Here is a 14,643-nt window from a genome sequence, read left to right on the forward strand (position 1 = left end):
TACACTGAGGGAGCAGAAAATAAAGAACAGTAAAACCCCTAATATTACGGCATTGACTGATCTGTTTCGCTTTAGTATGTTTAGATAATAAATGTTATTCGCATGATCGCATCACAATATGAACACACATTATTAATAAAAATGTTCTAATAATGGTGGTCTAATAAAAGCGAATCTAAAAAGACTTGTATTTTGGCAGTGCAGTTTATTTATCAGGAAGTAAACTGAACTCCGGTTGTCAACAGATTTCTGACATATTAAAACGTTTCGCAGGTAAGTTCACGTGCTTATTATCACATAAATCTGTCTTATGTCGTCGGAAAACGAAACAGTCATTGCTTCTGTTTTATTCGTAGAGTGTTTTGTAAAATGGCATACCAGTTATCCACACAGCAAGCTAACGTTACAGTAATTAGCCAGTTGTTCGGTAAATATACTGTTGAAGAACTTGTTTGGTGGGGTAGCTTGTGTGTCATACTGTATGTCTTCAAAACTGGTGCTAAAATCACATTCTTTAGAGAATATACAACCACCGACCAAAAACGACATTTGAATCATCAGTGTAGAATTAGACGGCTCGTGAGATGAGTTGACGTCCTCAGAAAACTTGATGGCTCAATCTTGAATTTGACAATTAACGTTACCCTGCATTTATTAAATATACAAATTTACATGTTAAACCGAACACAAAACCGGATTACCTCAAATTTGGGCATTTTAGAGCATAAACATAATGGGCTTATCCATTTTAAATCCATTTTGACTCCATCTAATCCACAGGAGTAATCTCATCAGTACAGTCTGCTACATCAGTGCTGCTCTTTTTGTGTTAGAAATTCTAGAGACCATTCTTGATTTGTATTTTGGTTTTGCATGTGTTTCAGGCTCTGCTTGAAAACTCCAATGACTGTTGTGAGAGAATAAAGAGAATGAATGAAACCTGTGCAAATATTTCACTCTGTAATCCTGGTATGTTGTAATCCTCAAATGTAATTTTTCAAATTGTGAATAATTTTTAAATAACACTAGAACAGTGATGGAAAGGAATGTGCCTTGTAAATACAACCTGAGCAAATTTTCTATGCATACTTGGTGTGAAACTAGTTCCTTGGAATTGTATGTTATTGATGGGTTATAGGGACATTTTAGTACAATTGATATTGATAGTGCATTTGGATCCTCCTCTAGGGCTCCTTCAAGTTCAGGAGAACAGTACAACCTTTTGTGTGTCCTGTGACTCAGCAGAACAGGGAAATTCAACTTCATTTAACAATAGTAAGTGCCATAAATAACTACATAGTCTAGAAGATTGCTTAATGTGGATTTTTCTTCATGCGTCATGCCTCATTGAAATGTTGAAGCTACAATTTGGGAATCATTTGACTCTAGGAGTTATTTGTTTACCTACTTGGGTACTTCTTAGATGTGCTCTTTATTTATTATATCATTGTTGTTTTCTACTCTCCTTCTAGCAAGGACTAGTCCCTTTCCAGGAACATTAATCAAAATGATTGGTAAGTTACCATTATTTAATAATAGTTATGTGAACAGCTCACAAAAAAACCTGCTTCAAAACCTAGTTTATTTTTGTATATTGATATTGATTTGAAAGGAGTCCTGCACAGGACATGCAGACAAAAATATGAGTATTGTGGACACGAATTAAGAATTAATTTTCTCTTTTTAGTAAATCGTGGCCACAATTGACTAATTTGTTCCCTCGTTTTACTAAATCATGCACACAATATAATAATTAGTTCCAATGATTTAGTAAATCGTGGCCACGTTGTACTAATCAGTTCCCTCGTTTTAACTAAATTGTTCGCACAATATAATAATTTGTTCCCTTGTTTTAGTAAATCGTGTGCAGATTATAATAATTTGTTCCCTTGATTTAGTAAATCATGGCCACGTTGTACTAATTTGATTTGATTTAACTAAATCAAGGGAACAAATTCTTATATCGTGCACACTATACTTAAAAGGAGTGAACGAATTAGTAAAACATGCTGACATATTTGATTTGTTCATTTTTTCCAGCATGTCATATGCGGGGCTCTATAGTACAGCACTATAATTTCATCCTTTGCATTTTAATGGCAGGTGGTCCAGGTGTAGCGGCTTCTGTCCTTCTAGGAACTCTACTGATCAGCCTGGGCCTCATCCTCTCAGTCGCATCTTTCTTTTACCTTAAGCGCTCCAACCGCCTCCCTGGAGTCTTCTACAGGCGCAATAAGGGTAAAAAAAATGAAAAGTCTTAAACGTCATAAATGTGTAAATCAGTGCTTTTTTTGACATAGGAACAGTTTTGTTAGTGACGTCTTCTTTTAAGTTTGGATTTACCTAACTGTGTTTCATATTTTGTTTTATTTTTTTATTATTATGATTGGTAGTGTTTTGAGGTTTCTTTTATTCAAGATGATTTTTTTGAGGTTTGTAAATTGTGTAATTTTCCTTTATCAGCTTTTATATTCCAACCAAGTGAGACGGTAAGATAATCCACTTAAAATCCATTTGTTTTTGTCTTAAAAACCTTTTATGTTATCAAAGACAAACACTGCTTTGTTTTTTAAATATTACTGTAGCTTAACAATGGATGCCAAATTACTAACTTGTTCATATTTTCTTCCAAGGCTGTCATGATTCCTGAAGCTACATCTTCAGGTAATAGAAATTGTCAATACTTAATCTGTATTTTGAATTATCAAAGTTCTAAATAGGTGGTGTATCCTAGTTCCAACTGTGCTAGATTTCATTGGCAAAACATCTATTGGGAATATCTGATTTTTTTTTTTTCGTCTGCAGTTCGCAAGCCAAGATATGTCAGGAGGGAGAGGCCTTCAGCAACATCAGCATCCAACAGTGCTACTGTGGCAACAGGGGCAGTAACCAAGGTATACAATGTGTGACCAGCCTCCAAGGGCCGTCTGTAAACCCCCTTTCAAAACATGAACCTGTCCTATAGCACTGTTTCCTTATGGGATTGTTAACTTTTTTGTGAAACCTTCCTTAAAGTTATGTAGGCTACACGAGGCATCCAGTATCTTGATGTAGGCTTTTATCTTGGAAAACTTTTTTTTAGATCATCTTTTCATTGATCCAGATATTTATTTCTATTTATATATTTTTCACACAATATGTTCTTTCTTTCTTTCTTTCTTTCTTTCTTTCTTTCTTTCTTTCTTTCTTTCTTTCTTTCTTTCTTTCTTTCTTTCTTTCTTTCTTTCTTTCTTTCTTTTTTTTTCTTTCTTTCTTTTTTTTTTAAAGACCAGGTGTTGCACTACTAGAGTATTTTTGATTAAGCTATAATTCAGTCAATCAAGTTGTTTTCTCTATGAATTTTGTACTGTTTATATTTGTTACCTGTATGTTTGTGTGATATTGTACTTTTGAATCTTGTGACATTGGAACTAGGCTATAAAACAAGACTTCCGCAGTTAGTCATACTTGCACACAACCAACCCCTCAAACCTCATAAATAAATAGACATTAGCATATTTACCGTTTGGTTAAAACCATTTTAGTGTTTGGCTCCTGTACAGTGAAATATTATATTTTCTATTAACCCTGTACAGTCTCAACAGCACTTATTGATGCCATATACTGTACATTTGCTGGAAATACCCTGTATGAGCATTGAAAATACTTTAGGCTTGGGTTTCTGTGTTAACAGCATATTCATGTTATACTAACAAGTGTGTATTAAATGTCCATCCGCTAGCAATAGCACATTCCTCACTATATTCAACACAAAATGTTCTGGCTTTCACCAAAGAAGTTTGAGTTATAACGATACTTTCAAATTTGCTAGGCCTTAAAGTTGCAAACTTGCTGTTAACACACAATATATAATCAAAATTGTTGTGAAAAAACTGTTGCCAAACAAGGAGTCAACTAAAACATTGAGTTCCCATTTATTCCTTTTTTCCACTGTAAAATATAAAGTGCCATTAAGTGAATGTGCTAATGGGTGAAGTTACCATTTTTGATTTTGTAAATTTTATACAAAATTGGAATGTAAAAGTATGAAAGAACTCCTAGATTATCTGGTAAATTGAAAAACAAACAAACAAACAAAAAATGCTTGAAAATATTGTAGTGTCATAAAGAGAGTGATACACTGGTATTTGTATGAAAGGGCTGGAGAAGTCAGTTACTTTTTTAGCTTTACTTTGAAAATGTTTATTGAAAATAGTGGCCTTTTAGTAAGCCATATCATCCCCTATGCCTATATATTTATGATTTTCTGTGTTGTTTTTAGTTTTTTCATTTGTAATAATGGTTCTGTTTATTTAAAGGATTATGGTTGATTTTTTTCTACATCTTTTCTACTTCATTTTAGGAAGGGGTATTTGAACTTTGTTTTGTAAAATTTTTAAATCTTCAGTATGCTGGATTAAGCAAAAGTAAGGAATGTTTACTTGATGTAAAGTTAAATTATGTGCTTTCATGGGGATACATCAGTGATACTGATTCTAGAATATAACCACTTAAATTCAACTTATTTCTCATGTCATTTTATTTGCTGTTGTGCAGCAACTGGAAAGCATGTCAGTATATTTTGTATATGAATTATGGTTCGATTGATGCTGTTGATTAACTTTTTTGTATGTTGATGTCCTAATGGAGTATTGATCACAAACTGAATAATATTTGATGAAGATTTCAGTGTTTACAGAAATAAAAGATATTTTGATTTATGAGGAAAAAAGTCATTTATTTATTACTTTATATCATCAGAGCAGAAAACAATCCAGGTGGCAGATGGTGTTAATCATCAAAGAGTCATTTGCTTTATAAGTTCTAGGAAGATGTAGAGCAAGGTTGGGAGTGGTGGTTATAAATCTATTTTTTAAGAATTTGATGGCTGGCCAATACTATCATTGTGTTATCATCTGTAGAGTAGTTATTCAAATGGTAGAATATTAGGTTGGACTTGTTTCAAAAGCAATTCAACATAATCAAACCTAACTATTATTGTGATCGGAAAGCCACTCATCTGAATATGACCTGTTAAAAGTTTACATTTGCCCTGGGTAAACAGATGGGGAGACTTTGATCCCATTTATCTATAATATTATAAGCACTTCCTTATAAGAACACTAGATCAAAACAGAGCAAGTACCACGTCACTGTCTTTCCATTTGCTCAATCTACTATGTGATGTTTGTCATGTCTCACTATTTGATACAATTGCAAATATCCACTAATCCACATTTATACGGGATTATTTAAAGCATTCAACATAACAATAGCTGGCACACTACCATGTAAAATATACACAACAGGAACTGTACTCACACCCTCAGCGAGAAAACATGTGACTGTTGTTGCACATGTAAACATATCCCGTATTATTTTTCCTCATACCTGGCTGTTTATCTCCAAGCGAGACAGAGAGGTAATATATCTGATCACTCAATAGTCATGTGACTTTGAATACGGTTCAAATTTACAGCCAATTTCTTTATTATTATGGTTTTGTTATGCACGTGTGATGTCTTATCAGTTACCATAAGCATTGTTTCTGTTGAACCAGATGAATGATGACAGTAAACTTGCAGAATTCTGTAGTAAATTTATTAAGATTATGTTTATGTTAAAAATTACATTAATACAATTTGTATGTGATAAAATAAAAATATGCAGTTGCAGAACCTTTCTAACTTGTCTCTCCAGATAAAACTATTAATATTTTAATCATTTACAACACTGTGAATTAAATAAAGTGCTTTGTGTTAACCTTAGTCACTTACTATGCTTTGTCATCTTGCGTTAACTAAGGTATTCAATGACAGTGTGAAACCAAATCCTATCGGAAAACCTGTTCTGCTTCCCTCTCTTTGTCATCCCTCCTGCTTTTCCATTATTTGCACACGTACGTGTATGAGTTGGTGTGGGTGTGGGTGTGTGTGTGTGTGTGTGTGTGTGTCAGCTGGTCAGAAAGAGAGAGAGAGAACGAGGTAATGATTTATGGTTTAACTCACTTGAGTCACAGCTCAGAAGTATAATTCAAACTTCTGAAGAGGAGAAGAGGCCAGTTGTACTTTACCGGAAGACCAAGACAGACAGGTCTGGAGAAAGACAGGCATTGAAAGACTTGTTTTGGGAACTTTTCAGTCAATTTTGAATCTATCTAGAAGAAGAAGAAGAAGAAGAAAGCATCAGCGAGAGAAGAATACTTTCTTCCTCTTTTAAGGTAATTTCTTTTCTCACTCTGCCCCAACAAACCCAACAGTTGGGTTTTTGTTGGATCAGTGGTTTCATTTGAACAAGCCTTAGGTGATTTAAGGTTAATGTCATTTCAATTACAAATTAGAGATGTTTATACTTTGTCTAGTCATAGTACATTAAATGTAAAACAAGTGAGTCATGATGAACAGGTATACGTGATGCTGATTAAAGTGTAAAATTATATACATGATGATAGTACTTGGCTGAAACATGATTCAAAATGCATTTCTTTCATGATTGTTTTTTTGCATGGTTTGTCTCAGCATCATCTTTATCATATACAGCACTGCAGTATTGATACCCATAAAGCAACCACATTTACATGTTGTTATTTGCTACGTCAGATAGTTTACCATGCAACCATTTGGGATTATAAAATTCAAAAAGGATTTTGTTCTTGCATTCAAATACATAGCATAAAAAGCAACATTTTAAGACCATATTTACCACTTTCCATCTATTTGGATTACACAGTTTTAACATAAACTTATAATCTTAATGAAATGCATATTTTCTGTCATACATAAATTAAAGTTACTCAAACTCAAGGCATAGTTTATTATTATTTTTTTTTTATAATTTCATTCATAATTTTCAAAATTCACTTTGGATTGATTGATGATACATATATTAAACTGGTTATTGTGTATTTAAAACATTTGTTTTAGTATTACAGAAATATTATATGCATCACATTAAGTTTGTTTATGTTAAAACTATGTAATGCAAATGGATGGAAGATTTATATGCAATTCAAAGACGTACATTTTAAATTAAGGCCTAAATAGTTTTGAGTGTATTAAAAAACGGTTAAACTATTTATATTGAATAAAAGTTGCCTATAATCACATCAGAAGCTTTTCAGAAAGATCTAGTGTTAAGAAAGACCATTCAACTCCTTCATTGGTTTAATTCATCTGTATCTTTTAAGCAGTAATTGTGCCAATGAATTACTATTAATAATTATATAAAAATTCATGTTGCATTTCAGATTTTCTTCTGAGCACAGAACAGGATGGAGGAACCAGAAGTATCCACAGCAACACGTATGGGTTCAATACGGCACCAACACGAGACAGTGGCCTCTGCTGATGATGAGGACAACGTCTGGGATGCTGGTCCGGAATGTTCAATCTGCTTTTCCCCATACGACAACACCTTCAAGACACCGAAGCTCCTTGAATGTACCCATACCTTCTGTCTGGAATGTCTGGCTCGCTTTGTAGCTATTTCACCGGAGCAGGCAGGAACCCAGATCACCTGCCCCCTTTGTCGGCAGCCAACGTCCGTGCCTGAGCACGGCACTCCGGATCTGGCCACCAGCCAGGAAGTTCTGGGTCAACTTCCAAGCGACCAGCAACAAGTGGAGAAAGTTTTCCTAGATGGACAGAGGCTGTGCTACTCAAACCCAATGATACCTAACTGTATCTGCATTGACATTGGTGAGCATAAAGCAGAAGAGCCGCCGAGGAGAGAGGAGAGAAGAGAGGGTTGTGGACACAGGTTGCTGCGATTCTTGGGTTTTCATGGGAACTGGAAGAGGCTTGTGGTCTTCATCATAGTGCTCCTTGTGGTCTTCTTTGTTATACTGTGGCCCCTCCAGTGCGTTATTATCTCAGGCTCAATGTCAGAATGCTTCTTGGATCAACCAGTGATGCCAACTACTCTCGCATCTGCCAGACCTACAGAGGGTTCATAAGACACGCAGGTGCACACAATAATTTTTAACAGTTTAAATTTCATGAATTGCAAAAGACATTCAGATGGTGTTGGCTTCAGTCTGAAAACATGACTGACTGGATGATAGACACAAACACAAACACAACATTTACAGCTTCATGTCAATAAATCTGCATTGGTTAAAGTTCTACTTTCTTCATTAGTGAATATTTGTTGCTTGAAATGTCATTGTCATATCACAGCTTCCTAAATACCACTGTAAATATAAAAAATGATTTTCTGTCTTTAAAACAGATAGGATCATGATTGCCTTGCTGCATGGAACCCTAGAAGCTCTTGCACATTCTGTAAAATAATAAGCCTGCAATTTCTTTTTTTATGTTTTTATATGCTCTTATTTGCAAAATTATTGATATTTTTTACAATTATTCTAAGCATGTATATTAACAAATTACTTTTTTAAATGGCTGTAATATTTTACACACTAGACTAGATTTTTTGGTAATCATTTGTAAAATATAAAATAAATGAATATTTATTACAAATTAAATATTGCCTATTTTCCTTTTGTCTTTGATATACTTCTCTTTTTTAACTTGAAATATATTTACAGTAGTAAAGTAGGCCTATGACACTGCCAGACTTTTATTACCATAGATAAGTTGAAATTGATCCCAGAAACTTGTTTCCACATTACTTCCTCTAAACCATAAAAGCAAAGGATCTTCCTTCCAGCACATTGTTCAATGCTTTAACCCTTTATTGAATAGCAGCATAGGTGATCAGTGACAGATTCATACCATCTCCCCAGAGAAACCCTATTTATACATGTGAAATGGAATGCCCCTCTGAGAATGCAGGACACACACACACACACACACACACACACACACACACACACACACACACACACACACACACACACACACACACTTCCATGTGATCAGACACACAGCTCTATTTTTAACAGACCTGGACACAGGGCCCCCCTCTCCCACATGCAAGGGCACTGGAGTTTTGAAGGTATGCCATGCCAGTGTCGGATCAACACTGAAGTGTTTCGAAAGCACAACTAACGACTAAAGGTAGGAAAACATACAAGGGATGAGATGTTGAAAAGATGTTTAATGGAAACTGACTAGATGCAGAATTTGCAAAACTTTTCTAAGAGGAGGTTTTGTGTTTGGAGATATTTGCCATTGATCTGTGTGTGTGTACTACTGTACTAAAAATGAACCAAGCATGCGCACCATGGAAAAGAACCTCAAGCGCAGGGCTTTAGGTATTAATATGCTAATAAAGAACTAAACACCCAGGTTGTAGTAAGATGATGGCTGTATCATAATAATAATGCTAATTTTTCTACACTGAAAAACCCAACAAGTTAACTCAACTCAAACCGATTGAGGAAACTGATTGCGGCAAACCATTTAAGTTTAAAAATAAATGCATATGAGTATTGTGAACTTAAATATATTGAGTATATATTGCCGCAATCAGTTTCCTCAATCGGTTTGAGTTGAGTTAACTTGTTGGGTTTTACAGTGTAGGCTTTTGCACAACCGTCATGATGCTCCTGGGAAAGTATATTTTCTTTAAAAATGTAGAAAAAAAATGGAAAATAAGCACAGATGAATACATTTGCTGCATGCTAAATGCATCTCCACGCGTTTGTAAAAAAAAACGGCCCGCAAGCTAGATAAGACTGTAAGATTTCTTATCAAAGGTTGTAAATCATGATCTTCATTCTCGGCATTAAGAGACACATCAAGGTCATTTCTGAGCAATTGGAGCATGCAAAATATTTGTAAAAGAGAAGCAACCCAAACAGACCATCATGCTGGGATGTTTTATGGGACTCTTGTGGGGCTATTTCCTGTCACTGACATGTTTTAATCCACAAATCACCTTGCATTGAGTTGTTGTGAAAGCTCTGGGTACAGTCTGCTCTGGAGTCAGCTTACAGTCAGGCCAAGATCATACTCATTGGGACATTAGAGACAGTTTGAGCGTATTACAGCATATTTCTTTTGAATTTAGGTTGCTTAGTGTTTGGGAGTTTGGGACCTCATCTCTCGAATTTGAATGGTTGAAACTTGTTTCTATGCAATGTTGCCTAAAAGCAACATGTTTTGTAAAATGGCTTTTAATTGGAGAATATTTTTTAAGACGCACACATTATTTCAAAGTTCTAAAAAGTTTCAAAGATTTTATTCAGATGTTCGATAGACTGCATCTTTCAATTTCTACAATTTTTTCGTATCTAAAACTAAATCCCCACATATTATTCATCTTAACTTTTAACCAACAACCTAAATATTGATTTTCTTTAAATTCAAAGGCATGAAATATGTATACCACGTCCTCACTAGTTTTCTCTATGCCAGAAAAAGACAGTTAGAAGAAAAAACAGTTTTTCTTCTGTTGTAAATGTTTGATGCCTACAAATTTAACCCTAGCAATGTAAACTCTAGCCTTTACAGACAAGGTTTAAGCTAGTCCCAGACTAAAATGCATGTTTGAGCCGTTTTAACTGAAAGTTAAAACTTTAACCCCAGGTTTCACAGACAAGGTTTAAGATAGTCCCAGACTAAAATGCATGTTTGAGCTGTTTAACTGAAATGCAACTTGCACTGATATATATCTCTAAATATGTCAGTGTCATTGTTTTGTCTCAAGATTCACACCGCTATGTTTATTTCTAGGGCACGTTAATAAAAGCTACTAAAATGCCCTTATTGAACTAAGGCCTAATCCTAGTTTATTCTAAGCCCTGTCTGTGAAACCGGGCCTAACTGTTTTGTCTCAAGATGCACACCAGAATTGTTTTTTCTAAGGCATGTTTATAAATGTTACTTAAATGTCCCAATTGAACTAAGGCCTAATCCTGGCTTAATCTAAACCCTGTCTGTGAAACCGGTTGTTTGGTCAAAAGTTAGCATGAATTAATATTTTTATATATTTTTTAAATTGTATGGTTTTTTTTTTGTTTTTTTTTTAGAAATTCATATTTTCAAAGGCAAGGATGCATTAAATTGTTCAAAAGTGACTGCAAAGATATGCTACAAAAGAGTTCTATCACACAGGTATCCTGTTCTTATGAGCTTTCAATTAATAAAAGAACAGTTTCATGAGGGTAATGGCTGTTGAAAATTCAGCTTTGCCATCACAGGAATACATTACATTTCAAAATATATATATTTTTTGATCAAAGAAATGCAGCCTTGGTGAGCATAAGAGACTGCTTTCAAAAACATAAAAAATCTTACTCACCCCACACTTTTGAATGGCAGTGTAAATGATTTAGAAAAAAAAAATGTTTTTCCCATAATTGTGTTTTTGGTTTGTTTCAGATGTCATAACAAGCCTTTGGAGCTCAACTGCAATGGATGACTTAGACCACAGTGTGCTGATAGCAGAGCAGGATTGGGACTGTTTCTGTACAGAGAGTGAGGAATGTTCTGTTCAGCAGGCCAAGCTTGCAGCCTTAGATGAGTCTGGCTTCAGTGACATGGACGATGATAAAACATCTGTCTACGTGTCATCTCTTCCCACTAAGACCAGCCCTCACCAACACTGTGAAAATGATAGTGTAGACGGACAAAAACAGCATCAAATGGGAGAATGTAAAATAGAACATACATCTGAGAATTCAGAGTTTACTGAATATAGTCCTAAAACAGAGCCACAGAATGCCAGGTCTGCTGAGCAGATGTCCGATGCTAGAGAAAATGAACCGGGGGCTACATGTGAACGTCAAAACAAAGCTAATGAAGACAGCAACCTGACTGAGAAGTTAAATTTAGAGAAATTAAGAGGAAATTACGAAGATCAAGAGAATGGTGAGAATAAATCAAGCCAAGCCACCACCGAGCCAGTCTCTAAAACATCTTCAGCAGATATAAAGCATGAAAAGAGTACGGATGGTTTAGAAATGCTAACTGAGGAGACGGACACTTCACCAGTGGCCAAAAAAGAGAAGGAGCGTTGGTTTGTCACTGTAAATGACAGCCCAGTCCGTCTGAGAGTAAAGGGTCCCACTTCAGTCCAAAAAAAAAGACGAAAAAAAAAAACTTCTAAAAACCTGAGCCAGAATAGCAGAGTGATGGAAAAGTGCTCTTCCTTAAATAACAATACAGAGCCAGATAAAGAAATTATTGACAGACAAACAATGCAGGACAATTTTGAACAAGAAAGTGTTTTTTCTGACTCACCAAATGTACTTCATATCCAAGGTGCAATATGTATTTCGCCCATTAGATCATGTGAGAGTGAATGGGAAAAAACAAGCTGTGCCATTAGTTTAAAAAAGGAAAGCATGACAGAAATTCCAGAAGCAAAATTAGAAAGAAATCCTGCCGACTCTCTAAATTCACTTTTAACTCCCAAACAGATGCCTTTGCCCAAATACTTGGATCATGAAAGCACAGCATGTGATAAATATGACAAATCCACAATAGATTTGAACTGTGAATGTAGACATACAACTGATAATTTAAGCCACTTTAATAATGACACAAGGGTGGAAAGTCCCAGATTTATTATGGGTACCTCTGAACCCACTGCTCCATCAGATACTGAAGGAGAAAGAACAGAACAACAACAGCCCTTGGGACAATCATTTAATAGAGAAGAATCATCCCAAGAGATACAATCCTCTAGTAACAGTGCCAAGACTTCAGGTCCGACTCGACCTATATTTGCCATTTCCTCCTTTTGGGATGAAATGGAAAAACTAACAATAAATGATATTTTGCAACTTAGAATAGCCAATAACAGGTCTCTAGAGGAAATAACCCATGTGGACACCGTCGACACTCATCTTGATAGGGGTGAGGTGGAATCTAAAGATGATAGTTTAGAAGATGGCCTGGTAGACGATGCAGCAGATTCTGACTATTTCACACATTTGGATGACTCTAAACCAGACAGATCGAGCTGTGAATTTTCAACTTACTCTGATTTCGATGAAGAGTTTCTACAACTTCTTCATGCAAGTGCAAACCCTAGTCCAGAACCCCTTGAAGGCAAAGAGCAAACCCAAAGGTTTCTTGAACCTACGTGTCCCATGGATTTAGAAGAAACTTGGCGAAGTGAATCAAACGAGATCGTAAGACTGTGTACTGAGAGTGATTCCCCAATGCATTCAGAGACTGAAGCAGAGATGCAGGACATATTTCTAACAACAAAAGAAGACAGCAACATGAGTACCTTTCTACTGGACCACTATAGCATGAGAAGACCAACACCTTCTCCAGTTTTATCGATTTCTGATGTTCTTGACGATCAGTGTCTGCCGTCTTTCTTCGAAATGTTGAAGAGTGACACAGAATCAGAACAATACAAGGCTTGGATCCCAGATAGTAACACTTCGCTTTGTTTTTTACAGACCGTATCTGTGGCTGAGACTTATGATGACTTCTTCTCAGACTTTGAGGTTGGGAATCTTCTGTTTCCTTCAGTGCAAGGTTCAACAAAAAGTGAGAAAACGTTGGTTCCTATCTATTCCTCTTCTCGTTCAGTGGTGAAAGACCTAGAATTTCCAGAGGTAGAAAAAGAGATTCAGTTGGATAGTGAAGTTGAGATTCCCGCAATCCGATTTCTGAGGTGTGCAAGCCCCTCTGAAACATCAAACATGTGCTTTATCACTAGCCAGAGAAGTACCTGGAGAAACCTTTCTCTGAGACACACTAAACTTTTAATGGGAAGGACATGGTGTAGGATGGCCACTTCTTGGGGTTTTCCCAAAACAACTGACACAGTCTATGGTTATGGAACGAAAACAACATCAAGTTCCTCTATGGCTCAGCCAAAGCTTCCAGTGGTTCTCCTAGAAAACCAGGCTCTTGGAAATTTCACAGAACATCAGATACATGTTGGGGCAACAGTCGCAGATGCAGGTACATTTTTAGAGATCAAATTGATGCAATAGATATGAAAATGTCAAGTCTAACATTGCAAAATTCTGCTTACAGATAGAGATCGCTTTCCTTTTTCATTAAAGCAAGCAGACATGTGCCTTGTTTGCATTGCTTTTGCATCTTGGGTACTAAAGTCAAGCGACCCACAATCTACAGACATGTGGAAAACAGGTAAGACTGTCATGTGGATTGTGTATTTCTGAAATGAGACACAATGATCAGTCTGTTACATATTAAATTAGGCAATTTATTCAGATAATATGAGCACACAAAATTAACATGATCCTTTTTCCCTCTATTATTTCTCAGCTCTTCTGGCAAATGTGAGCGCGATATCTGCCATCCAGTACTTGCGGCGATACATAAAAGAAGGATGAACCATAAAAATCTAGTATTAGAGCTTTCTGAGGATTTCTCACAAGGGGCCAGTGTACAGGAAAGGGTTAATTTTGCACAAATTCACACCAAACACTTTAGTAAATACACATATTAGGTTGTATTCCATATTTCCTAACAGTCTAATATTTGAATGTTTAATATATTCATGTTACAAAATAGGTGTTCAATCAATAAATAACTTATCAAAGGACAATTTTGTTAAAGAAAAGCATACAAAGCAAAGGAGGAAACATTAGTTTTTCCCATACAAACACTTGTTCAGTTAGAAGACATATATTGCTTTAGATATTATGTTGATATGGACCAGAAGTGACAACTGGTAAGTTTTGCGTCAGTTATATTCAGGACTCAAGCTGTGCTATACATATTTATGTAACTCGCAATTAAACTATTTTGCAGTGTACACATA

General features: G+C 35.6%; 3 protein-coding genes across 4 annotated transcripts; all 3 read left to right on the top strand.

Annotated features, from left to right (window-relative positions):
- The first annotated feature begins 214 nt into the window (after positions 1-214).
- Positions 215-4,705, top strand: cUnh1orf159 (chromosome Un C1orf159 homolog). Its single transcript, XM_081379936.1, has 8 exons — positions 215-273; positions 885-969; positions 1,189-1,275; positions 1,473-1,514; positions 2,104-2,238; positions 2,464-2,489; positions 2,634-2,664; positions 2,806-4,705. Exons 2-8 carry the CDS (start codon positions 930-932, stop codon positions 2,907-2,909), a joined length of 465 nt encoding a protein of 154 aa, XP_081236062.1. The 5' UTR covers positions 215-273; positions 885-929; the 3' UTR covers positions 2,910-4,705.
- A 1,380-nt stretch (positions 4,706-6,085) lies between these two features.
- Positions 6,086-7,933, top strand: LOC308699133 (RING finger protein 223; the record flags this gene model as incomplete). Its single annotated transcript, XM_081379721.1, has 2 exons — positions 6,086-6,199; positions 7,226-7,933. Exon 2 carries the CDS (start codon positions 7,250-7,252, stop codon positions 7,931-7,933), a length of 684 nt encoding a protein of 227 aa, XP_081235847.1. The 5' UTR covers positions 6,086-6,199; positions 7,226-7,249.
- Positions 7,934-8,891: 958 nt separating this feature from the next.
- Positions 8,892-14,281, top strand: perm1b (PPARGC1 and ESRR induced regulator, muscle 1b). 2 transcript variants are annotated; one of them, XM_081379870.1, is made up of 5 exons: positions 8,945-8,999; positions 10,916-11,000; positions 11,268-13,814; positions 13,890-14,006; positions 14,145-14,281. In XM_081379870.1, exons 3-5 carry the CDS (start codon positions 11,300-11,302, stop codon positions 14,210-14,212), a joined length of 2,700 nt encoding a protein of 899 aa, XP_081235996.1. In that variant the 5' UTR covers positions 8,945-8,999; positions 10,916-11,000; positions 11,268-11,299; the 3' UTR covers positions 14,213-14,281. The 2 variants fall into 2 exon arrangements, with proteins under 2 accessions (XP_081235995.1, XP_081235996.1); XM_081379869.1 differs by lacking the exon at positions 10,916-11,000 and having other exon boundaries at positions 8,892-8,999.
- Positions 14,282-14,643: the final 362 nt, after the last annotated feature.

This window comes from Scardinius erythrophthalmus (assembly GCF_964197995.2).
Source record: "Scardinius erythrophthalmus genome assembly, chromosome: 12".
NCBI classification, from domain to species: Eukaryota; Metazoa; Chordata; class Actinopteri; order Cypriniformes; family Leuciscidae; genus Scardinius; species Scardinius erythrophthalmus.